General features: G+C 40.7%; 5 protein-coding genes across 5 annotated transcripts; 1 reads left to right on the top strand and 4 right to left on the bottom strand.

Moving 5' to 3' along the window:
- Window positions 1-1,590: 1,590 nt before the first annotated feature.
- PKNH_0117600 (von Willebrand factor A domain-related protein) lies at window positions 1,591-2,475 on the bottom strand (the record flags this gene model as incomplete). Its single annotated transcript, XM_002257630.1, has 1 exon — window positions 1,591-2,475. The coding sequence occupies one exon, from the start codon at window positions 2,473-2,475 to the stop codon at window positions 1,591-1,593; it is 885 nt and encodes a 294-aa protein (XP_002257666.1).
- Window positions 2,476-3,824: 1,349 nt separating this feature from the next.
- PKNH_0117500 (protein kinase, putative) lies at window positions 3,825-6,864 on the bottom strand (the record flags this gene model as incomplete). Its single annotated transcript, XM_039113769.1, has 5 exons — window positions 3,825-3,985; window positions 4,163-4,264; window positions 4,581-4,698; window positions 4,884-5,098; window positions 5,208-6,864. The coding sequence occupies 5 exons, from the start codon at window positions 6,862-6,864 to the stop codon at window positions 3,825-3,827; spliced, it is 2,253 nt and encodes a 750-aa protein (XP_038969388.1).
- A 2,496-nt stretch (window positions 6,865-9,360) lies between these two features.
- On the bottom strand, window positions 9,361-11,103 carry PKNH_0117400 (uncharacterized protein; the record flags this gene model as incomplete). Its single annotated transcript, XM_002257628.1, has 1 exon — window positions 9,361-11,103. One exon carries the CDS (start codon window positions 11,101-11,103, stop codon window positions 9,361-9,363), a length of 1,743 nt encoding a protein of 580 aa, XP_002257664.1.
- Window positions 11,104-12,186: 1,083 nt separating this feature from the next.
- PKNH_0117300 (uncharacterized protein) lies at window positions 12,187-12,561 on the bottom strand (the record flags this gene model as incomplete). The annotated part of the gene is made up of 1 exon (XM_002257627.2): window positions 12,187-12,561. The coding sequence occupies one exon, from the start codon at window positions 12,559-12,561 to the stop codon at window positions 12,187-12,189; it is 375 nt and encodes a 124-aa protein (XP_002257663.2).
- A 2,799-nt stretch (window positions 12,562-15,360) lies between these two features.
- Window positions 15,361-20,547, top strand: PKNH_0117200 (sentrin-specific protease 2, putative; the record flags this gene model as incomplete). The annotated part of the gene is made up of 3 exons (XM_002257626.2): window positions 15,361-16,471; window positions 16,623-20,211; window positions 20,400-20,547. The coding sequence occupies 3 exons, from the start codon at window positions 15,361-15,363 to the stop codon at window positions 20,545-20,547; spliced, it is 4,848 nt and encodes a 1,615-aa protein (XP_002257662.2).
- Between the last annotated feature and the right edge of the window lie 1,122 nt (window positions 20,548-21,669).

Here is a 21,669-nt window from a genome sequence, read left to right as displayed (position 1 = left end):
ACATCCAGATCCTATGTATTTAAGAACTGTAAGAAGCTTTCTCAATTCTTTTCCATTGTGTTATATATTCAATATTGACCGTGTACCTCTCGAGAATGTAATATTTTTCTGAGTTGGCCCCATGAGGGCCCATATATTCCTTTAGCACACTTTTACTTTTGCCTATGCTTCAAACACAAAAAATGGTTTCCCTCATTTCCGGGGATTCCAAATATAAGTGCACAGTACGGCGGTGCATTATCTTTCCAGCATGCCCCGAAAAATTTAGTAATTCTCCATCAGGGGAAGCGCCATAAAAGTATAGTATATAGTGCACATCCCCCACTTACTACTAAAACTGCTTCCTCCTCATAAGGAAATTACCACTACACAAAAGATCGGCCCAATTTGGGTGCAATTCTCCCGATCACCACATGGGGGCTCATTAAATATGTTCCAACTTGTCAACCCTAGGACATTCATAATTGAAACACAAAAGTGTATATTATAACGCAATAAAAAAAAAATAGAAGAAATTATATGTACGTTTTCCCACTTCTTCTCATCATTTTTATTTTTTTATTTTTTTTTTTACATATTTATCCTAAATCTTGTTTTTTGAACAAATATAAATGCCCTATCATGGTCATTTAACACAAACATGCAATGATAAAAAGAATATTCCATAATTATTTTTTCGACAGAAGAAAGAATCATATTCAAAAAAAAACGCTACACTTTACCCTTCCCAAAGGATAACAAAAGAAATTCATCATATGCATTTTTTTTAAAACGCGATTATACAAATTATGTCGCAATTTTTTTTTTTTTTTTCTTTTTTCTTTTTTCTTTTTTCTTTTTTTTTTTTTACGCCTCCACCAAACAAGGTTAAACTCGAATAATTCCCTTTAATTATCGAATAGAGGAGAAATAACACTGCAATAGGGGATTCTCATTTTTTCCGCTTTGTGACAACCCACCCAAATAAGAAATTAGCCTTCCACAGCCTCCCTCAAATTTCGCACCAAAAGGAACTTCGGCGAACAACAAGAATTACACCACTTGTAAACTCACAACGCACAAAAAGCGAACACTAAAAAGAAGAAAAAAAAAAAAAAAAAAAAAAAGCCACATTATAGCTTTCCTTAAAAATGCTACACTTTTTCTTCTTTTTTTTTTTTTTTTTTTTTTAACCTTCCCTTAACTCTTTCCAAACCTACCACTTCAATATCTATTTTAGTTTCTTAGTTACGCATGTACATGTAAATTTGAGTTTATGCATATTTGAATACATGCAGATGATCCCAACAAAGGACGCGTTGCATACACATATATACTCATGTGCAGATCTATATATATTCGCGAAAATGCAATAAAGATTGTCCGCACGGAGATGGGATCCCTTGCCACGTAAAAGCGCAGCCCAGTATTGACATAACGCGCAACCGACAGCCTTCTATACCCCCACCTGCTAGCTTGAAGCTATGGGGTTTGCAGTGGCATCTGAATATTGTGTGTAAACGTGGGACAAAATAGGCACATATTTCGGACATATTGGAGTATCTTCACCTTCCCACTCCAAGTCGCTCACTAGGGTGCACACCACCCTTTTCAGTTCGTAGAGGCAGGATCATCCTTGTTGCATATTTTATTCTTCACCTCCGCGGCTGCAGGGATTACAAAATCCCAGGGCTTAAATATCACGTTCGCACAGTTGTTGTCACCGATAGCACAGCCCCCAAGCAAGTATGCGTTGTCCCTGTTCCCTAAGGCTATTCCGACTATCACCAGTTTGATGTTCTTCTTTTTATAATCTTCCACCACGTCAGGGATGAGGCTCTTATTCGCTCCATAGTCAAATCCGTAGTAAAATAGGACTACAACCTTCGGTGCATCCTTCCTCGTACCCTCCCCAAAAATAACATGCTCGAAGGCGTGTTCCAATGCATATGCATACAGCGTGTCAGGACTAGTCGCTACATCATTTATTGCTCGAACTTTCTCAATTAACTTATCCTTATCTTGGCTAAGTTCATCAGTGAATGGGACTATAACGCGTGAGTCTCTTGCAAAGAGAACTATGGACATGTGTGCTTTGTCCTTACTCACTCGAGCATTCCTAACCATGGATTCTAAAAAGGGGATCGTTCCTTTCTTCCAGTAATCTTTCTGAATAAAACTAGACTCCTCAACAAGTAAAGTTATGTCATAATAGTTATCACAATAATTTCCTGGGTTCGCTCCCGTATCATTGCATGATCCTGGGGGGGATTCCGAACCTATGTTGCTGCTACAAAACCCTCCATCGTCAATTTCTAAGTCTCCCTTAATGACATATTTCGTGACGCACGTAATAACTTTTTCGTCGGAGCCATCTTCACCGTCAATTCTGGGAACAGCAGAATTGTTCGATGCAACGTTCATTTTTGCGGACACGGAACTCTGGACATAAGCCAACAGGAGGATCAAGCAGGACACGACACGTGCGCCTTTCATTTTGTGTTATTATTTATAATTACTTTATGGTTACTTTATTATTATTATTATTTTATTTTATTATTTTTTTTTTTTTTCCACCTTTGATTATTTCTCCTCCCGTTTGTGTTGCCCTCTTTCGGGGGGAAATTCCAACTGCCTTAATCACAAAAGTGGCAGAACAGTGTGGGTCAGCTTGGGCACGCTTGGGTGGACACGCGCACGAAGATGAAAAAATAAAGTAAGCGAAAAAACGAAACACAAAAAAGCAACGAAAAAAGAAATGAACCAATTCCAAAAGATTCGTAAAAGTGACGCCCGACGGATAGACACGGTTGTGACAAAAAACGGATAGGAAACACGAAAAAATTGAAGCAGATAAATTGGGAATAATTGACAAAATGGATGAAACACTAAAGTTAAATTGAAAATAAAAATAATCTTTAAAAAAAAAAAAAAAACTTTTATTATTATATTAATATTCATATGTTCCTTCTTTACCACACCTTAACGAGTTTATAGCCATTTGTCTTCACCCAACAGACCTACAACGTTTTCTTTTTCTTTTTTCAAATTTTTAAATGTGCATATGGCTTGTCTAGTAATAAAAATTGGACTCACAAAAAAGCTCGACGAGAGAGCTAGATTATTTCACTATATATAATTATAGTTATAGTTATAATTGTAATTTTTTTTTTTTTTTTTTTTTTTTTTTAAATTCCCGATTGGCTACCTCAAAATGGCTAGCTACACGAACGGGAGAAGAACTTCACTGTAAATGCATTATGTGCCTCTTATCATAATGGCAGTAAGAAGAAATTCTCCACCTCTTCTTCTAACAAAGAGCTTTCCCAATTTGGTTTAGGCTCTACAAAACAGAAGCGAATTTTTTTCAATCTCAAAATGGATGTACATTACCGCCCCTCCCCCCCCCAATTTGGTAACTGTTAACAGTTTAAATTCCACCTGCTCATCCGCCCACAAGGGGAGAACAAACTTTATGTTGCCCAGCGGAGACAACTGTGTTGGAAAAAAAAAAAGACAAATATGCCAATTGCGCATTTAGGATGTTTCCTCAATTATTCCATTCTCACGAATGGTTTTTATGCAATTTTTTTTGTGGAATGTAATAAAATCTATAAAAAGGGTTCCCAAGGGAAAGGAAGTATATCAGGAAACGTAAAAGAAAAAAAAAAAAAAAATAAATAAAATAAAATGCCAAGGATGATCAACGAAGTGGATCAATGATGCATAATCTGATAAGTGTCTCTCTAAACCCAGACAAAAGAAGGTTCCATAAAACTCTTCCAAATGACGTTTACTTTTCAATTCTTTTTTTTCTTTTCTTTTTTTTTTTAACACCCTCAGTTTTATGAATAGTACTCGAGGAGCAATTGTAGATACTCCTCGCATGAGGGTCTTTCCTCTGGGTCTATGCAGAAACTCCTCTCCAACAGTTTGTGCAATTTTGGGTGAAAGCAGTTAGGAACGTTCGGCTTCTTCTTGTTCACCAAAATTTCTACGACAACATCTGAAAAGGGAAGGTGTATGTATATGTGTGTGTGGGGGGTGCATGCTTTCATGTGAATTCCTACGAGTCGGTGAAGCACGAATATGCACATGAGGAGTGCACCAAAAATATATTTTACATTCATAATTTGTCCATCCGCTCACGACACTCTGCCAATGCCACCTCCATCTTGCTTACCTTCCTTATGCTTTATATGCTGAAACGGAATTTGGTTGGCGAAAATCTCAATCAGACAACACGCCAGGCCCCAAATGTCTGACTTCTCATTTATGGAGTTCCCTGTAAAGAGGGGGAAGTAGGTAACAGTTGATGATCAAAGTAGGCATCGCAAAGAATAGAAAAAAAGAAAAAAAAAAAATTTACGATTGGAAAATAAATGAGTGGACATATCTTGGATCATTAAATTGGAAAGCTCTTCCAAGTAGGGAAAGAGCCAATAAGTATGAAGGGGGGGGAGGTAATCGCTCAGGCGCATGTTTTCTCACAAATCGTCGCAAGATAAATAAAGTGAACTGCTTTCTATGTACTACAGCATAGTATGCAGAGATAATTCATTCCTGCAGACGTACGTCCACAATGCCCTCATCAGTGCTACCTTCGATGAAACACTCCGGGGCCATATATCTGGGGGAACCTCCGTTGTCCTCTAAAATAACTTTTCCATCTGTGTTTAACTTCCTCGTTTTTCCGAAATCGCATATTTTTAGGTTGTACTGCAGGGATAAGGAAAGGGGGGTATGAGATGACACAACATTAAATGGAGAAGCGCACTGTGGGAGAAGCGATAGACATTGAGTGACAATCAATTGCGTGCCCGATGACGAACGTGAAATGGGATGATCTCCTATCCTTCACCCCCGCTGCCATCTGCTTAGGTTGTTTCCCTCCTCCGCCTTACCTGCTCATCGAACAAAAAGTTACTCGTTTTCAAATCCCGGTGAACCAACCGCTTATCCGCGTGAAGATACTTAACCACTTCTACGAGCTGGACAGCCATATGTAGGCGAACCTCGTAAGGAACAATCAACGTGCCATTGTACAACATGTCGAATACGTTCCCTCTTGGGATATACTCCAGGATGATGCCTATGAAACCCTCGTCTATGCAGACTCCTGCGAAGGGGACAAATAGGAAAAGCATGAAACTAACTTGAACCCTCTTGGCACAAAATTATGTACTGAAAGAACGGAGAAAACGCATACTCTTTCTTTCTCCCCATACCGTAATACTTTACAATGTTCTCGTGCGAAACGGAGCGGTAAGTGTTAACCTCACGCACAATGGAGCGCATGCCCTCTAGTGACATCTGGATGTGAGACTTTTTCACGGCAACGATTTTGTTCTGCCACAGGGCCTTGTAAACCGTGCCGAAACTTCCTTCGCTGATCATTTCTATTATTTCAAAGCTCTTCCGTTCAATTATTTCGTTAGAGGGGAGATCAAAGTTGAAGAATCTTCTGTCCCCCTTGAAAAATATACTCACAGCTTCTTCTTTTGAGGCGGTACATTTCGCGAGTTGGGTTTCCACTGGAGGGAGTATCCCTTTGCCAGACTGTACATGATCCACTTTTGCATCTCCCGATTTTCTCCCTCCTTTGCCAACTTTCTCTATAACCCGCCCCTCCTCGAACCCGTCCAAAGTCATAATTCCCCTCTCCATGTTTTTCACCACCGAATTATATAGATTGTTTTGGACTTGGCTACTTAAGTACGAGGGCTTATCGCAATGGGGATTACCCTTGGTCTTTTCGCTCTTGTAAGGGCTTCCGTCCGGAAACTGCTCTGCATACTCAGTGGTGAGGCTACTATTTTGAGAAGTGACATATTCCATCAAGCTAGAACTATGGGCATTCTTGTACATATTACTCTCTAAGCCCCCTTCATAGAAAAAGGTGTCGCTTCTCCAGTCCATTTTATTTCCAGACGTACAATTATCTGATCTGTAATTAGAAGTGGAAACATATTCATCCCTCTTCCGTCCATCGTACGACGACGCATTGCTTATCTTGTGAACTATTACCTTCTTACTAGCCGAGTTGGAAACCCTTTTCTTGCTACTAACAGGTGCTTCTTCTAAAATCACCCCGGTAGATTCCCTTTTCAACTTTGGATCATGTACCCTATCAGACGTGTTACACCTCACAGAGTTAGCAACTTGACATTTGACAGACTTGCCTGATGGATTCTTCCTTCTATGAACAACGGTTTTATCCTCACTGACACTCTTCGAATTAGAAGCAACATCTCCAGATGGGTATTTCCCTTTTTTTAATGCCTCCTCAGTAGATACAAGGTCTCTCTTTTTACCCCCTCCTCCATTAATCTTATTTCTTTCACCAGACCGATTATAACCTTTCACGTTAGCTATTTCATCCTTTGCAAAAAATATTTCATGCTCTAATAGGAACATTTTACTGTCTTCCTGTAGAGTACTACTTTGATTGTAAATCACGTCGGTCATTTCCCCTTCCACCTCCAGGGCACTTGCCATGGAGAGATAACCTTCATTGCTGTTTTGACGTGAGGTGTTTTCATCTACGCTGAAGTTGTGGGAGTATGCATTCGTGGAGGCACTTCCTTGTGCATTCCACCTTTTATCTTTTGAAAAACTGCCTTCTTCAAAACCAACTATCTTCTCACAATTGATACTACCAGAAGGAATGTGATTCCCTGCCGAAAAAATGTCCCCCCTTCTTTTTTCTTCTTTGTCCAAAGTACACTCGGAGATCATTCCTACTGTGCTTACTTTGCTGATTATTTCTCTGTGGTTTCTTTCACTATGGAGAAGATTCCTACAGGCTTGTTGTTTTCTCTTCATACTGGACGAATTTACCACAGTGACAACTTTTTGTTTTACCTGCGTTGGACTACTCTCCATTTTGTTGGCCTCTTCCTATATTATCAAATTTTTCCTTTCCTTTTGAAAGATATATGTTTTTTTTTTTTTTTCTGATCGTTACTCTTCGCTCCTTCCTCCACATGGGTGTCTTCCTTTTTTTTTTTTTTCTGAAACTGATCCACGTGTGTCACTTCTCTGATATGGTGGAGCCGAAAGGACGGGGTAGCCAAGTTAGGCCACCAAGATTATTCCTCCACGTGTCCACCACTTCACACGGGCGTGCCTTGTCTTTGCAACGGATACTCTGTCTTCGACCTTCGTCCTATTTCTGTTCCCTTTTGAAGATTTTTTTTTTTTTTTTTTTTTTTTTTTTTTTTTTTCGTCACTGCAGTGGGTGGAGAGCTCTCTACTTGTACTCCTCAACGAACGCTGTAAATGCACCTCGCTGGAAACGTACACTGAGGGGTGTTCTTTTCTCTCCTCCTTTGTTTGGCCATCCCCCAATGGAACACTTCACCCAGTACAAACGAGTCCAGTGCCTTCACATATGTAACTGACAAATCAACTGCACAGGAATAGCGCCGTTAGATAGAAGACAGATAACTCCAAATAAAATATAAGTCTCTCCAAATGTAGCATTAAATTTACAAAAAAAATCACGAGCATTTCGAACCCAAGGTATCTACATAAACCACATCAAGTTGCTTGATGCAGTTGTTGGTGTGTGTGTTAAAGCGGATATATGCAGGAGAGTATCAATGGAGGATAGGTGCAGGTAGCAGTTATGCAGAAGGAAGAGGACACACTGTAGTAAAGTCAAATATTAACCATTGTAAGGAGAGAAATGTTTTTTTTTTTTGCTTTGCATTAATTAAGGACACGAAGTGATCCAAAGTGGATAATCTTGGCACGCAAGGAAAAATCATAAGCTAATGTACTCTACTTGGGAGAAGCTAAATGGAAAGTATGTCGGGGTGCAGAAAGTAAACGACAGGGGTTGCGGGTGCTGGTGCTTAGGCGGAACTGCAAAAAAAAAAAAAAAAAAAAAAAAAAAAAAAAAAAAAAAAAAAAAAGCTAGTTACTGCTACCCACTTGGAAGAATGAAGTGTAGGTGTGTGGGATCATAAATACATGCCGACTAAAGAGAGCCAACAAAATTTGTCAACATATCGAATTCACCGACTTGACCATGCTACCCGTGTTGACTAGGGGGGGCAAATCAATCTGTGCACAGAAATAGATGAAATCATTGGTGAAAGTGAAACAGAAAAAATACACTCATGCATGCATGCACAGAGCGAGCGCACCGATCACCGCTTGTACTGAACAAAGCGGAACACACCAAATGAGAGTACATATAGGCAGATGCAACCCGAGGTTCTGGGTTCAAACAGCCTCATCTATATTAACACACAATTAGCTGAAATTAGAAAAAAAATGATCCCGCAGAACAAGAAGAACATTTTCTTTTCGTGTGCGACTTATTCGCCATTTTGCTTTCTCTTTCTCTTTCGTGTTTTTTTTTTTTTTTTTTTTTTTTTTTTCCCTTGTGTGTTTTCTTTTCTTTTTTTTTTGCAACTACCTACTAGGTGTAGAATTACTATTTTTTTTTTTTTTTTTTTTTTTCAACTGCCTACTAGGTGTAGAATTACTATTTTTTTTTTTTTTTTTTTTTCTCCCAAATGAGTCGGTTCTTGCATGTACTCCATTACACATTTCAAAGAGAAAAAAGTTGTTGAAAAAAAAGTTAATTAAAAATTTGACAAATGCAAAGTACCATAAATGGAACGAATAAATCTAGCGCGGGGAACCCGCTAAAGATACCGCTTCGGTGAGCGGGTCACAAAAAATGAGAAAAGGGAAAAATAGAGGAAAGAGGGTAAAGCGCAATAAAGCGACAAACAGCAAAACCACGTTAAGCAAAGCGGCACATTACAAACTCAACAAGGGTAACACGCAACCATGCGAAATAACGTGCAACCATTTGAAGGTCGAACCCCCCCTTCAAGCAATGTTCATCCCAAGGTATTGGAATAAATATATAGGGGGAAAACACCCCTGCGGATCCTCGCTATACGGACGAAGCCGTCTCGACCTTACTAACATTTTTTTAACTTGCCGTCTACCCATCGGGTTATGTGTGCCCAATTGTTCCTGCAATATTGCAGGTTCCCCCTGTGAAATTTTTTTTCCTTTTTTTTTTTTTTTTTGACCCTCAAATTAGATGAGGGATGCGCCTATGTGGTTTACTTATCCGGAGTGCTTCTCCTTGACGAACAACAAAAAAAAAAAAAAAAATGTACCATCATTTCCCCACACACACACCCGGCGTTGTTACTCCTATTAGGAGAGGGGTGCTCAGCATCCATCTGGGCATTCCTCACATGGCACAACCCAATAGTGGATAAGCTATCCTCTTCCCCTTCTGCAAATAAACTATCGCGGAGTGTAATCCAATAAATGTAGCTACACTCCCCAAAGAACAAAAACACACACTAGCCTTATCCACATGAAACCACCAATCGCAAGATTCTCTCAACCTGGGTTGTCCCCTAAGTCGACCGTCTCTACCATGTACTCGGGATCGTAAAAGAGCTTGCTGAAACGCTCGTCCTGCAAGAGCTCCTGGGCCTCCACAATAGCCTTCTGTTTTTTATCTACTTTCTTGTTCACCCTGGTAAGTAGTTTATCGACGTAGTCTCTGTTCACCATAACACTTCTATCAGGGATTCGCATCTGTTGTTTCTTCTCCAGTCTCCTTTGTACAATAGCCTTCTTCACTTGGTTCAAATTATCAGCCTCAAAAACGCTCTTAATATCGGTGTACAATTTGGATGGCATGTAGTACCCGTGCAGGTAGGAAATTAAGTTGGGCGTTCCTCTCAGATGACTTATATTCATCCTTTCCACTTGCTCATTCGAAACAAAAACGTAATCGTCGAAAAGATCATTTGATGTGGCATACTGTGTATCACCATCATTCCTGTTGTTATCATATTTTTCTCTTTCTTCCAATTCTTCCGTGATGTTATCGAGAAAGTTACACCACTTGGGGGCAATTCCAATGTATGGAATAAAGTAAAGGGATACATTGGTACTGTCACAAGGAATGAAACATAATCCTGAGTTTTTATAAAAGGTAAACGAATTGATACTTATGGTATCATTCCCAAGTAACTTAAAAGCGTTTGTTTTTTTGGATCCACCTTTACTCTTTCCACTTTCACTCTGCCTATTCATAACATGGAAAGTCAACAAATTGGGATCCCTTTCGCTGTATATTTTGATGCAGTTGGCATCTGCAGATGTGACGTACTCGTTTGACGAACTCCCACCTGAGACTGAGGGACCATAATCTCCACTGCGGAGGAAGCGGTCATTAGAGAACATTCCATTCCCACCTCCTACTGAAACTGTGCTACCCCCACCACTCTTTCCTATGTTTACAAACTCGATCTTTTTAATGGCCAAATCGTTGCAGTGGTCTTTCACGAGGAGAGGCCTACTGTGCCGAATATCATACATCTTCACGATACCCTTTTCCGTCCCGACGCCCAATTTCAACCCACTGTCGGAAAAACACCCAGCTGTCAGCTCCTCTCCTTCATGAATTTCCAAACAAGAAATACTCTTCTTCACGCGCTCATCCCAAATTTCCAAGAATCCAGTCGACCCCCCTGTAGCCATAATAGGAAGGTGCATATTTCTACATAAAAAATTGTTGTGCTCATTTCTGGTACTCATGGAGTGTTCAAACCCACCCTTGTGTAAATTCAAAACATATATTTCATCAAAAGAGGAACAGATATATAAATTAGAATTCTCCTTATTATACAGTAGATTTCTCCCTTCCTTTGGAATCCTCATTTTATAGTACTTTCCTGCTGCGTTGTGAAATTCTAAATGTCTGTTTTTACATAAAAAAGCTAGTTTCTCATAATTACTAGTTAGGAACTCAAAATTTACAACCTCTTCATCGAAATGTCTTCTATGTTTTATAGACATTTCTTTCGTGTCATACAACCCCACTTGGGGTGGATACATCCCGCTGATACAGATGTACCTCCCATCATCGCTTATCTTCACTTGTTCACTTTTTTGTGAAAATTCCAGATCGTGCAAGATCTCCACAGAATTTTCGCTCTTCCCAATTGATTCATTCTTCTTTTTCCTCCCACTCCCTTTCCCCACGCTACCGACGCCACCATTTTCGGGACTCACCCTCCCCGATGTTAACGAGTAGATTTTAATCCCGTTGTTTATGAACGATTTTATCATCTTCCTCCTTTTTGCAGCTCACATGGGAAGGAGAATATAAACAGAAAATGAAAAAATAAAAGAATAAATAATATAAAAATACCAACTTGTCACCCAAGCGCCATCACAACATAAGGAAGGAGAAAAAAAAAAAAACAAAAAAAAACAAATGCTTTGCTTTGGTTCTCCCTTCGCTGAATCCAGATTCATAGATCAAAGTTAAGATAAAGCAAAATTTATCTCCACCGTTTCGTCGTCACTTTTTTTTCTTTCATTTGTGATTTTTTTTTTTTTTTTTTTTTTTTTTTTTTTTTTTTTTTATGCCCTATAACGGCATCGCGGAAAAGCCTATGTGGCCAGGCTTCCTTCCAACAGAAAGTAAAAAAAAAAAAAAATACGTATTGTGTTGGAATATACGCAGACGGTTTTTAACAAAAGCGGAGGCATTTTATTTTCTTTATTATTTTGTTTTTCTTATCATCACGGTAAAATATGTGATGCTTTTTCCACTTCGGCCTAATATCCTCCCTCCAACTTTGTTCAACACGGGGAAAGGAACAAAAAATTTGCTGCTCCAATTTATTCCTCCCTAATAAAGGACGACCCTTCCATAGGGGAGTTATATCATCATCTGCACGAATGAAGCTATGCCGCATTCCTTTTTTCCACACAAAACGGAACGAACAGACGACCAATAACGGGGAATAATCATATACCCCATGGTAATCATTCGCGCGGATAACCATCTTCCCGCCCCACAACAACGTTTGGTTCTCCCAAAGGTAACATTAACCCATTCCAGCGGGTGAAAATTGTAAAAATTTATTTATTTCTCATTAATAAGGAAAAAAAAAAAAAAAAAAAAAAAAAAAAAAATCCCCCTTTTCTGGTGCCCTGCAACTGAAGAAGCAGCAAAGGGGGGAAAACCGTAAAAATAAAAAGGGGGTGTAAACAAAAAACAGATTTTGGCTATGCGCACAGCATAGAATGGAGCTGCGCTAGACCAATTCCCCTTCCCGTATTATTAGAGACGAAATGGGGTAAAGAGGAGCAGTTAGGGAAATGCATGTGCGTGTGCACAAATGAGGTTGTCTCAGCGCCCGCCTACTTGGGGGCAAAGAAAAACCAGTGCTTGGTGTATAGCGTCAAATTTGGCAACATGACAAAAATGGGAATGGTGAAAAACAGGAACGTAGAAAATTTTGGCAAAAATAAAATGTCTGTTGAGCTCATGTTGTTGCTATTATAGTTGGAGAATAAAGACAAAGGAAGCAAGTTCACGATATTTAATGAATTCATATTTGACATATATTTGTTGTCGCTTGCATTTTTTATTGGTAGACTTCCTAACCGTATGCTGAATGGTGTAAAACCGTAACTTTTTTCCTCACCGCTGCATTTCTTCGCGGGCTCGCTTTGCTGATATATGTACCGCATCAGCGGGGAAGTGTATGCTCGCTCTTCTAGATTGATGTCCATTGGGGCTGCATAAAGGGGGGGGGAAAAAAAAAAAAACACCACTTGTTGGAAGTATGCATACTTAGGTCGAAACAAAATAACTCTCTTTCAATTTGCCTCTGCCATGTGCCTACACGAACACATATGGATTTCCTTTCAACTGTGTATACACGCCTCCACGTGCCACTTGCGCGGGCGCCCATCCTGCAGTTTTGATTGGGAAAAATATCAACAGAGGGAGGGCTCGTAACCTTAGCCTTATTACCTGAGCTGTGATGACAACCTTCCTTTTGTTTTTCTCTTCGCTAACGCGAGTCTCCTTTTAGGTTTTACGAAGAGGATCCAACTGTAACCTCTATTTTGTGGCTCTCCCCGTAGCCTCACACTCTGATATGTGTGTTTTCTTCCTTTCAGAATAATAAAAAAAAAAAAAGGAGGCCGCGATTATTTTTGCGCCTTCCTTTATACACTTCTCTGACAACGCCAGAAGTTAAATACGACTTCAACCCGAGTGGAGTTCGTGAACACGCGCATGAAGCAGCGGCTTGTTTAGCTTGATGGGAGAAAATATCACACCTCTTAAGTCATCAAACGATTAAGTGGTCACACTGTTTTAAGCGGTCAAACAATTAATTCTTTTTTACTGTACATATATTTTTTCCCTCAGTTGAGCGGTATATAGAATACCAAAATGCGAGTCCATGTGGGCCGCCCAACACCATACGTTCTTGCTACTGCTCTGTTTTGCCACTTGAGGAGGGGGAAAAATGAAACATACAATATCTGCTCACTTTGTTGGAAGGATGTACATATAGCTGATGACTATAAAATGTATTTTTTTTTTTTTTTTTTTTTTTTTTTTTCTTTGTTTTTTTAAGGGCAGGCGCACCTTTTTAGGGTGTACCTTAAGAAAATGCACTGTGTATTCTCGGCATCTTTCAACCGATTCGCTTTATTGTACTTATTCCCAAGTATAACACATGCCAATAACGTTTTTTTAGGGAAAAAAAAAAAAAAAAAAAAAAAAAAAAGGGGTAAAACGTGTTCTTCAGTTTGCTAACCGCTTGAGGAACGCTTCTCCGATTAAATGCTTCACCTTCTCCCTTTAAAAGGTCGCTGCGTTTGAGTTTCCTTCTAAGATGTGACCAAGTCGACTAAAAAGGAGGAGGAAAACTTCATTCACGCAATGATGAATACGTCGACCTCCCCACGCGTCAACACATCAGTGCCGTGCCTACGTAACTCTTTTTTTCTTCTTTTTTTTTTTTTATTTTTGCATACGCGTTCCTTCATTGCACATCTCCATGTGTATTCGTTACACCTTCACATTCGCTCCACATGCACAAGCATGGTTGGTAGGTAGTGATGTGCTCACAGAAAATTTTGCCTAACTTTTACTTTACCACGGCTGTCATATAAGCCAAACTGCTCGAGGTGTATATCTTCAGATAACACATCATTTGGGAATTTCCTTCTTCATAACTTCTGCTAGACAAGCCAAGTTATGAAAAAGAAGAAGAAGAAAAAAAAAAAAAAAAAAAAAAATGAACTATTTCCCAATTTGCGCCTATAAAAAAAAAAAATGTAAAAATTTACTTTTCAATTTTAACCTTCTTACAAGTGTATGAACAGTTCATATTTTTTTTTTTTTTTTTTTTTTTTTTTTTTTTCCCTCCGTATATGTGAGCATAATCATTTGCATGGTTAACTTTCCTACCACGAAAATATTTGCCTGTTAACCTAATTCGTGTTCACTTGGAGAATAAGCAAAAAGGAGCAGTCTCTACCTCGACCGCCACCTCTACACCTGTCACACCTTACACATTTGATACGAAAATTTTGTCCTTCATTCCGGTTAGGGGATAACATAACATATGCATAAAAATCCTCCCAAAAGGAATTTTTTTTTTTTTTTTTCTCCACTCCCCGACTGTACCGACCTAGCCGTGCGTATGAAATTGCACTAAGAGTGTAAAAAGCATCTTTATATAAACATGAGGAGTGTATGATGCCTCTGACATCTGCATTCCTTAACGAAGAGCACACTCTCTCGCTGAGATGCACGAGAGGGGGGGGAGGACACGTGCACATATATTCCTATGTTCCTATACGTGTATGTATCTTTGCAAGTGCGACCATATATCTGCGCATACGTTCGTATGGATAAGTATAGAGGCACCCCCTAAATTGTCTTCCGCTTCAAAAAGGAACGCACAGAGGTAAAGTCCTGCAAAACAGCTAAGAACCCTTAATTCGAACGCTGCAAAAGTGGGGACGAATCATATTGTATTGCTCCGTTTTTGACACTTGGCATCATACCCATGTGAAGCGCTTTTCAATCCGTACAATTAGTACATGTATACGATGAAGTGCGAAACTTCTTTTTAATTTTCCATATGCATATAATGCCAGGCTGTGCACATTCGTTGGAGTAACGAACAAGGACCCTTCACGTCGGTGCGCGAAAGGATGAGCGCTCATTTGTTTCACTATCCCTTCGCTCTATAGGTTGGCCACTTTATGGTATCATTTCTTTTTTTTTTTTTTTTTTTTTTTTTTTTTTTTTTTTTTGCACTCATTTGTCTATCGCCCCCCTGTTGTACTCCACCTTGCCTGCCCTCCCTGCAACAGCACCGTTCGGTCATTCCAAGGGAAGGTGCTCATGCCAAGTGCTACACGTTTTGGGGTGCCCACGAAGAAACTTTCCTTCATCCCCAGATGGGAATGGGCATAAAGAAGGGGCCTCAGAACTAATCGAGCAGACAGGATAAATCGAACAGGGGAGGGGGGATTACAAACTAATACTTGCACTTCGGAGCGATGATGAGTGCACCCCTCTGGACGGACAACGTGAGAAGGGCCGAGCGGGAAGGCAAGGATAAAAGCAAACCCAAAGACCCAGACAAATGCAGTTCGCAGGGGAAGAATATTAAGGAGAAGAAAGTGGAGGATGAACGAAAGAAAAGGCAACAATACACAAACGAATTGTGCGAAATCCTCTCCTCCGATGATAGCAACCAACAGATTGAACAAGAGACGGACAACTTTATTATCGTAGAGCTCATTTCATACATCGGTGGGAACTCCAGAATTATGACTTACTATCCCAGCACTCGTGGGAGCAAATCGGGGCAGAACAAGTACCTCCATCACTTTTACAGTAAAAAGAGGATCAAGCTGTATCTGTGCCTCCACAAAAGGAGCAACGAGATTTATATATACGAGGTCGAGTCTAAGAAAGTTAGGAGGAGGGAGACGCCCCAAGGCAGTGGTGCCTATCCAACTCATGTTCCAACCGACATCTCTGTCCATAGAGATGATATCAACAAAGCGAGTGCATTTCTGTACAACGCTAAAGTAAAAAATGAGCGAAAATGTGGTGATGCTGCCCCGCCTTCCAATGATGAACATAACCCCATCATCAACGAGTACACCTCCTCCTGCAAAGAAGAACCAAACCATGACTGCAAAACAGGCAAGTACAATATGAAGGTGGAAGATAGAACGGCAGAAATGGAGAGTGGAAACCCTAACGTGACAGAAAGAAGAACCAAAAAAATGGTTGTCACCAAACTGTTTGATAGCGTACACTGTAGTTACGACTTGTCCACCATCGAGTTCACGAAATTTAACAACCCAGATGATAAAACTTTAAACTCCTTGAAAAGCATTTTGGAGCAGAAGATTAACAAAGGTGAGAGGAGGGACACAAACAAAGGGGATACCCCAATTGGCAATTGTAGTGTTGATAATCCTTCGAAGGAAATTCCCTTTAGTAACCATTCCTGCGCAAAAACAGACCAAGTGGGAAAAGGCATGACCCATTCAGGCGATAAGGATAATGCATGTGACAGCCAAGTTAAAATCCTCTTTCTCCATTTTCGCGAGCCCGCAGACATATACATGAATCAGTTTGCGGCTTTCGACCAAGGTACTGCAAGGAGATCCTCCCCTCATGTTACTAGCTAACCGGGAGAAGGTACAAACATGCTAGCGTACACACACTCCACATTCACACACACATTATCACTTCGTTTCTCGTTTTCTTTTTTTCCTTTTTCACTTTTTTTTCCCTCCCCCAGGCAACGAAGAAACGTGCACAAAAGAAATAAACGGGTTCCTGAAGGATGAACACCAGCGGCATATCGAACAGCAGTGCATGAAGGCTAAACGGACAAGCAATTACGGGGCACAAATCAAGCAAATAACGCACGAACAAATTCCACAAAGTTTCATACAAAGTTACGAAAGTGATGTAAGCATTTACAGCAACGACCTTTACTTCAGCGACACACAAGTAGTCACTGGAGAAAACGAAACGTACGTGGAAGAAAAAAAAAAAAAAAAAAATTTTCCAGTACTCACGAGGAGCCATTTAAAAATTAAGTGGCTTCTACTCAACTTGAATTTAACAAAAGAAGAAGAAACTATCATACAAAAATATGTTCTGTTAAAAAAGACCAGCATTCTCAGGTCCACCAAGTCTACTCCCGAATACAACGACCTGCATTCCAGTTTTTACAAAACGAGGAAGAAGACTAACGGAGAAGAGAGAAAATCACGTAAGGAAGACCAAATTCACTTCCTTAAGGGAGATACTACTTCAAATGGGAAACCCTACTCCATGCGTGGTATCCGAAAGAGTAGTAACTTCCAACCTAGTCAACCGAACAAAAACAACACTGAAAGAAGCAACGTCAATGAGGCACACCATACTGAGCTAACCATGAATGGTAGGAAAAACAACTACCAGAGTGAAGACACTATAAAGGAAAAACGAAAGGAAGGAGAAAAAAAATTAACGTTCACTTTTAAGTGCGAAGATGATGCGGTGGAGACCAAACAGAGGGGCGACCTCCGCCATGAGCATGTCTCACTGGAGAACAAAATGTCATGCCGGGGAGGAGCAGCAGGTTGCATACCAAATCAGAACGGCGATGCTGTGAATGTCGATCCTACTGTGCTCGAGTCTGTTACCTCTGCTGATTCAGTTTTATACTATCACACTGTTGTTCATCCCACTGCTCATGATGCCCACAACGAATCTATCGCGAGTGCCAATATATCGAAGGGCAGGACCTATCTCCAGGACAACGCCACCACCACCTTGCATGATTCTAGCCGCTCCTCCAAAATAAGTTCATCATACTCCTACCTGGACCAAGGCTCTCAAAAAATATGCGATTCTGCTATTGACAATAATGAGGAAGACCCCCAAAAAGGCAAAAAAAGAAAAATAGATGAAGTGGAAAATGCTAACGAGGTGCAAAATAGAGAGAAAAAAAATTTGCATCTTGTGTCGAAGACGGAAAAATACGTTGATACATCTCCTCAGCTTCTAAATAGCGAATGTGAGATTGTTACCTCCCAGGTGGAAGGAGCCATCAGCGGTTGTCAAATGATGGGCGTGAGCAGTGCACCAAACAGTGCACCAAACAGTGCACCAAACAGTGCACCAAACGGTGCACCAAACAGTGCACCAAACGGTGCAACAAACAGTGCAACAAACAGTGCAACAAACAGTGCAACAAACAGTGCATCGAATGACGCATCGAACGATTCCCTCGCGAGTGGCTCCGGGAACACCAGCGTCACCTACATCTCGGAGACCGATTCCAGGTACAGGAGGTGCGGCGACTCCGTGGAGGAGATCCTCCCTGGGGGGGAAGAGAAACAATTGCAGGGTGAACATGAAGAAGGACAACGTGTGAAGGGTTGTGTGGCAGACGCGATAGACGGTTCCATAACGTTGCAGAGCGATGGGTTTGGCGACTGCTCCCGGGAAGACGAGTACCGCGCCGACCAGGAAGGGGTTAGCGGTGGGAGCGGAGAGAGTGGAGTAAGTGGGGACCGATCCAATGACCATTTGAATGATCATCCAAATGACCATCCAAATGACAGTTCGAATGACAGCTCGAATGACCGTTCGAATGACCACCGCCCTGGTTGCCACTCGGAGCGACCAGAGGAGACCACCCAGAAGAGCACGCCCAACGCAGGTTCTAGCGGATATGAGGCGTGGTTCCTCAAACATAAAGTGGCAAGCCTGTTCGATATCATCAAAGTAATATGTTGCAACTTCATGAGGCACTTCAAGTACACGAGCAAGCTAAAGTTCTACATAACGACATTTTTAAATTTCTCTAAAATCGAAAAAACGAAACTCCAGTTCATGCAGAAGGAGAGAATAATAGACACACAAATGCTCAAAATATACATCAACAAAAAAACAGAAGATGTTAAAAACGCATGGAAAATCAACACATACAAAATGGACCCACACAATCTCTTCCGTTTAGAAAAATTTAAATATATTGATGATTCTATTATCGACTTTTTTCACAACTATATCCATTCCTTTGTTTTAAAAAATGACAAGAGGAAAGAAAACGACATTTACATTTTCAACACGTTTTTTTATAAAAAAATAGAGTTGTATGAAGATTCCTGCAAGGCATACATGAACACAAATAGATGGATTCAAAAGTTGGATAGGAAACTATACGAGTATACCTACGTTTTCGTTCCCATCAACATTAGTAACACCCACTGGTCCCTCGTGTTGCTCTACTTCCCCTTTAACGGAAAGCAGGGTGGAGGAGCAAAGGAGGAAGTAAAAGAAGAAGTGAAAGAAGAAGTAAAGGAGGAAGTAAAAGAAGAAGTGAAAGAAGAAGTAAAAGAAGAAGTAAAACAGGCAGCAGAAGAGGAAGAAAAATCCCAGAAGGGGAACACGTCTAGCCAAGAAGACACCTCCAAGAGTAGTACGCCCAGTCAAGATGACCCCACGAAGAACAAAACACCCAGTGAGTGCAGCCAACCCGGGGGAGAAGACTCATCGCCAGGCCATTTACATGAAACGTTTAGGAGCAAGTCCTGTGAATCATACTTTTCCGAAAGAGGAACCCCCTCCGAATCGAAAGTGCCAAAAATAAATACCGCTCTTTCGGGGATTTATCTGCAAGGACAAGACAACACTGGTCATAACCATGAGGAGAAGGAAGAACAATCGTGCAAGAATGCAAAAAGTGCAAGTGATTGTGGAGACCATCACACAGGGAAAATGCCACCAAACGAAGACATGAATATTCTTTTGAGAGACAAAAATAAAAGGGGTTCTACCACAACTTGCAATGACACTTTAACAAAAGTGGAGAATCAACAAAAAAGTGAAAACGTTAAAGTGGCCTACATGATTTACCTCGACTCCCTCTTCCCCTCCATCAGGGGAAATAAAATTTTGCAAAAATTAAAAAAATATCTGGAGCATATGCTGCAACGGGACTACGCATCGCCCGCGGGAGGAGCCACGACAGAAGGGGTAGGCCCCATCTCTACCACGAACACTACCGAAAACGCTACTAATAACCTGGGCACTGCCACGCCGCCACGAATTTTCTTCAAATTCGTCTATCCGAACGTTATCCCCAAGCAAACCAACACCTATGACTGTGGTATTTATATCATCCAATTCGTCTTGCATTTGTGTTTGAACAAGCACCTAGTCGAAAGCGAGTTGATCAAATCGTGTCGGGAGCAAGGGAAGAGCAGCCCTGCCGCTGATGGGCTTCACCTCAACCTTCATAACCACAGACGCGAGGCGAGGGGATCCTACTCCAGGTCATGTGTGGGAAAGGCTACCCCGTGGTTCTCCCCAAAGGATATCAGCTTAAAGTAGGCAGATTGCGGAACTAAGGCGGCGTGAAAAGCGTCCTGGTTGCCTTCCTCGATGTGACATCTTTACCAACCGCTTAGCCGCTTAGTCGCTTAGTTGCTTAGTTGCTTAGTTGCTTAGTCGCTGAGCCATGCCCCCCTTTGTACCACCCACACAACCACCACTTCCCGCACCATCCCCACAACAGGCGCAAGCAAATGAAGAAGATGCTCCTCTACATGAAAAATGTGGTCGACTGGAAGTCGGATAGACACATACAGATCCTCAATTTGCTTTTTTTGAAGAATCACAGTGTGGAGGCTGGGAAGGCCAAAATGGAAGGCTCCTCTATATGAGTAATCTCTTAGGTAATCTTTTGCATCGCTCAGGTGGAGGGATCAAAGAGAATCAGCTTACCTCCTCACATTTATGATTACCTATACGCAAAGATACACACACACGACGTAAGTACGTACTGACACCTGTGCGTTTTTTTTTTTTTTTTTTTTTTTTTTTTTTTTGTCAATATGGATTCCTACTGTGCGAATCTGCATGGTTGGACAGGTGGGGGTTCAGATCCCTTCTCCACGCTGCACATTTTTTTTAAGGTACCCACATAATACACGCGGCTGTATAGATACATATATGTATGTGTGACCACTTGTGTATTCCATTTTACTCCATTTTGAACTGGCAGTGGGGAGGCAAGCGACGCGTCCCTAACTCGAAGCACAGCCTCGGCTCTGAACGCCTTCCCAACTTCCAAACACCCGTCCTCACTCCATTGCACTTTTTAAAGAAATTTAAAAACTGGACAAAACGGTATGGGAAGAACGAACTTGCAGTTTCGCATTGAATCGACTCATTTGGGAGAAAAAAAAAAAAAAAAAAAAAAATAGTAATTCTACACCTAGTAGGTAGTTGCAAAAAAAAAAAAAAAAAAAAAAAAAAAGTAATTCTACACCTAGTAGGCAGTTGAAAAAAAAAAAAAAAAAAATTTTAACGGTTAAAAGGAAAAAAAAAAAGAAAAGAAAATTATGGACAATAAAAGGATGTATGATTAAAAAATATAAATATGATAAAATTTATTTTTCAAAATTTGCCATTTTGGGGGGGGGAGTTGTGATGCTACAAAGTTGCATGATATGGGAAATTCCCACATGGAAGCCGGCTCAGCCACGCACTACACATATGTATATTTCCATTCGTTACCCCTATAAGGCGCCATCCAGAATAGTCATTCTTTCCCATCAAAGGGGTGGTTTTTGAAGCAATGACAAAGAAACACCACGGAGTGTGCACACATCACGTGTTGACACATGACGTTTTTTTACAGATGATGTTTTTTTACAGGTGGTGTTTTTTTACAGATGGTGTTTTTTTACAGATGGCATAGTTGGGACCAAAAAAGGGGGGGGGTGGCACGGAAAACAGAGGAAGCCCCACTGCAAACCTACCAAGCGAGCGCCTTGATCTCC

Source organism: Plasmodium knowlesi (assembly GCF_000006355.2).
Source record: "Plasmodium knowlesi strain H genome assembly, chromosome: 1".
NCBI lineage: Eukaryota > Apicomplexa > Aconoidasida > Haemosporida > Plasmodiidae > Plasmodium > Plasmodium knowlesi.
The sequence above is the reverse complement of the archived record's forward strand: the minus strand, read 5'-3'. Positions and strand labels throughout refer to the sequence as shown.